At 32.4% G+C, this 4,020-nt stretch overlaps 1 protein-coding gene across 1 annotated transcript; it reads right to left on the bottom strand.

Moving 5' to 3' along the window:
- Nucleotides 1–1,179: 1,179 nt before the first annotated feature.
- LOC108268726 (uncharacterized) lies at nt 1,180–3,775 on the bottom strand. The gene is made up of 6 exons (XM_017473853.3): nt 3,671–3,775; nt 3,114–3,455; nt 2,360–2,725; nt 2,115–2,237; nt 1,914–1,957; nt 1,180–1,809 (listed from the first exon to the last, which is right to left on the bottom strand). The coding sequence occupies exons 1-6, from the start codon at nt 3,714–3,716 to the stop codon at nt 1,675–1,677; spliced, it is 1,056 nt and encodes a 351-aa protein (XP_017329342.1). The 5' UTR covers nt 3,717–3,775; the 3' UTR covers nt 1,180–1,674.
- Nucleotides 3,776–4,020: the final 245 nt, after the last annotated feature.

A 4,020-nucleotide genomic window follows, 5' to 3' on the forward strand; every position in this document is an offset into this window, starting at 1 on the left:
CACCTGTGGTTTTTATTATATATATATATATATATATATATATATATATATATATATATATATATATATATATATATATATATATATATATATATATATATATTTTTTTTTTTAAATCAGAGCTGGATGGTGGAGAATTTACTGCCACCTAGTGGTTAAAACCAGCCTATATTTAATTCATGATCATCTCTAAACAGTTGATTGGTGGCGGTTGTAGTTTAGTGATAAGAAGGTTATGAGCTTAAATCTCAGAACTTCCCCTACTGGACACTTGAACAAGACCCTAAACCCTAAACTGCTCATCTTTATATTTGGATTAGCCTTTCATTGACTTTGGATTTCTGTAACTGTTGTTAAAAACATTACAGATGTTAATTTACACTCAGCATGACTGTGTAGGTAATTAAGAAATATAATATAATATAATGTAAACTTACAGAGTTCAGTGTTACTACAGTTCATAAAGCCTTAGTACCTAAGTGTATGAGAGAATATTATGTATTTTATACTAACACTTGTGTTCGACAGCTTGATTAGTGCAAATAGCAAAGTAAATAATTATATATGTTTATGAAAATTAAATGGCAAAGGGTATGGGAGGAGTTTATTTCTATCCTTCTGATTTCATGTAAATATGATCTCATAAACAAACACATGATATTTCCCTAGTAGTTGTTAATGAGGCCTGTACCTGGGTTAATATTGATATCTATGTTTTGCACAACTGATTTATGTTACTTTTGTCTTTAAATGATAACCTATACTACCTATTGATGCATTAATTGCTTGATTAATTCACTCATCAGAAAGGTTACTCAGGGCCATTAATGGTGTATTTGTAGTTGACTGATGTTCTTCGGTTAACGTTGCTGTGACAAGAGATTTGAAACCACGGATAGAGACAAAGTTTCACTCCTCATTGTGCTTCTGTTTGATCTCAAACCGATCCCTCCCTCTCTCTCTGAAATCTTCACACACCTTTTAAGCCTTTCTAGAACTTCAAAATAACCGTAATAATAATAATAATAATAATAATAATAATAATAATAATAATAATAACACTAGTAATAATAATAATAATAATAATAATAATAATAATAATAATAATAATAATAATAATAATAATAATAACACTAGTAATAATAATAACAACAATAATAATAATAATAATAATAATAATAATAATAATAATAATAATAATAATAATAATAATAATAATGTTTAGGACTGTGACTGTTGCCTTGAATAATTAAAATCTGTGCCTTTTAAATTGATGCATCAATCCAAATTGTTGGTTCATTGGACCTCCAATATTTTTTGTCATATGTCACACATTACCATCACCCTGAGAGACTATCACATGCTTTATAACATACGTCTAGACTGGGCTATTACAACATTCTTACCGAGAGCTAAAACATAACCAGAATACAGTGTACAAAACAATAAAAGATAAATTAACAGACCACAACACTTGATAGAGTCTATAAAACTAGGCATTGGTTATAAAATCATTTTAAAAAATACATTCACAAACCATTATGCCAATTTTACAAGATACTGAATGTGTCTACAATGATTTGGCTCAAATAAATATTTACTTAAATATTTACTATGAGCAGACATACAGTAGGTATCTGTTACATGGATTAATAATGAAAAATTAACAGTGATCTAAGTAGCAGGAGTGTGTATCACTTCAGAATAAACAGAATTTTGAGAATTCTGTTCTCTTTTTGCTCTTCCACTTTTAGTTTTCCTTTCATTGAAATTTATCGCAGTATAAGTCAGCTCCACAGCATTGGGGTCCTAAAGGAAAGCATATAAAGTGTTCATTACTAAAAGGATGACAGCTGTACATTTTTTGTAATTTTTTTCATAAATATGTGTATACACACTGCCTGATTAGTTACCTGATTTTGTGTTTTCTCTATAATTGAACCTTGTGAAATTTCCACTGTAGAGGAAGGAAAAGATTTCAAAATTAAGTTCATTTTTCTCCTTTAAAAAAAATTATATATATATATATATATATATATATATATATATATATATATATATATATATATATATATATATATATATATATATATATATACAGTATATATATTTACCTCTATTTTGGTCCAATTTTTGTTTTATACAGCTCAAAATAATTTGAAAATAGATCACCACCACACACAGTGCCAAAGCTACAGCAAGGCAGATCATTATAGAATAAGTAGGAAATAATTCCCCTGTAGGAAAATAAATACCATAAGGACAAATATATACACACAGTAGAACCATACCAATATTCTAAATAATTATAATTAAAACCAAGAAAACAGAAACAAATCGCTTACAAACTGATACTTACCGAAATGTTGGTCAGTGAATGTGTTCTTACCCGACTGTACTCGTGTCCCGTTCCCAAAAATGATCTTCCCACACACGGCCACAGCGCAGTAGTAAGTTCCAGTATCACTGAGGCTGAGGATGTTCTTGGAGAAGTTGTACACACAGGTGTGTGTAGAAGAGCCGCTCTCACACTGATGGCTGCTGTTGTGATGAGTGTAAATGATTTGAGGATGGGATTGTGGTGGAGCAGCTCTGAACCAGAGCACTTGGAGATCTGCTGATCTTCTCTCAGAGAGAACCGAGCACTGCAGAGTCACTGACGCTCCTGCAGGAACCGAGTCCGATACGCCGCTCTGGATCACTGACACTTTTACATCTCCATCACCTGTTCAGTGGAATATACACAATGGAAGATCTTAATTTATTTGGTTTTAATATTCAGACCTGTATAATAAATGGAATTAAAGCGCATGCAGTCAGTTATATCACATTACTTCAATCATTATGAACATAATTTAATACGAACTTCATGTAGCCTACTGAGAAACACTGACTAGAGGAAGTGAGTCCATCATGGCAGTTTAGACCATTGACATTTAAAGTTTGTACTGTAATACATACACAGTTTGTACTGTAATACAAAAACATCTGCTGTTTTTCACAGGTAAGCAAATGTAGTCATACAAACAGACAGTAGATCACAATACAATTCATATTGCAACATGTCACTGTTCGGAGTTAATACTACTGATTGTATATGCTAATATTCCTACCTTTTACTGATAAAAATGTTCCTTTTCCAAAGACTGGTAAAAATCTTAGTACACCACAGTAATACATGGCTTCATCTGACGGTTCCACATTAGCAATATTTAAATGGACACCCCTTGTTTCTTTCTTGATGCTGAATCTTCCTGACTTGAACTGATTTTCATAAAGGGGAACATGATCAAATGTGACCACTGCACGAGGCTCGTGTCCCACTTTTTGCTTGTACCAAACAATGGAACCAGTGTTATCCTCTCCCAGTCGAAAGCAGTGCAGAGTCACGTCCTCACCAACATCAGCAGTGATTACTGATGTCAGCTGATTTATATCACTTCTCTGTGCGGAACCTGAGTTAAAAAAATGAAATGTTACACTCAAATGAACGAAAACTTTATTCTACCTATAATACACAATGATAATCACTGATGTAATAAAACCACCTTTTGATAAAATGTACTAAAAGTTGTTAAAATATGCTTAAAACCTGACACTGATTGCAATAAATGATCATTACCATGACAACCTGTGTATTATCAGAAACATAAATGATCATCCAACTTACCTGTGTAATTAAAAGACAACACTGTAATCCACATCAGAATCAGCATCTTCAGTCTGTTTTGGGTCTATAGCACGTCCTCTTGCTAAACTGTCAGATGGGCAAACTGAGCACATCTTACTTTGTGGCAAGGTGTTATGAAATGAAACTCTGACATCACAGACTGAGCTAACTAACTAACTCTGGCACTTTGTGCTGCTCATGGCAGTTTAGTAGAATAGCACTTGAAGCTTTTCCAAGTAAGTAATCTATAATTTATTTATGTTTTATTATGTGTGTGGTATGTGCGTGCATTATTGTGTGTGCAATGGACTGGTGTCCCATTCCAGGTGCTTTCTCCCGCTTTGTGTCCA

The sequence above is a fragment of the Ictalurus punctatus genome, chromosome 8 (assembly GCF_001660625.3).
Source record: "Ictalurus punctatus breed USDA103 chromosome 8, Coco_2.0, whole genome shotgun sequence".
Taxonomy (NCBI): Eukaryota; Metazoa; Chordata; class Actinopteri; order Siluriformes; family Ictaluridae; genus Ictalurus; species Ictalurus punctatus.

Coding starts and splice junctions, on each gene's coding strand:
- LOC108268726 (XM_017473853.3), bottom strand. CDS start 3,716: ATGCTGATTCTGATGTGGATTACAGTGTTGTCTTTTAATTACACAG. Junction 3,456..3,670: donor GTTGTCTTTTAATTACACAG/GTAAGTTGGATG, acceptor TTTTTAACTCAG/GTTCCGCACAGAGAAGTGAT. Junction 1,958..2,114: donor AAAATTGGACCAAAATAGAG/GTAAATATATAT, acceptor CTTCCTCTACAG/TGGAAATTTCACAAGGTTCA.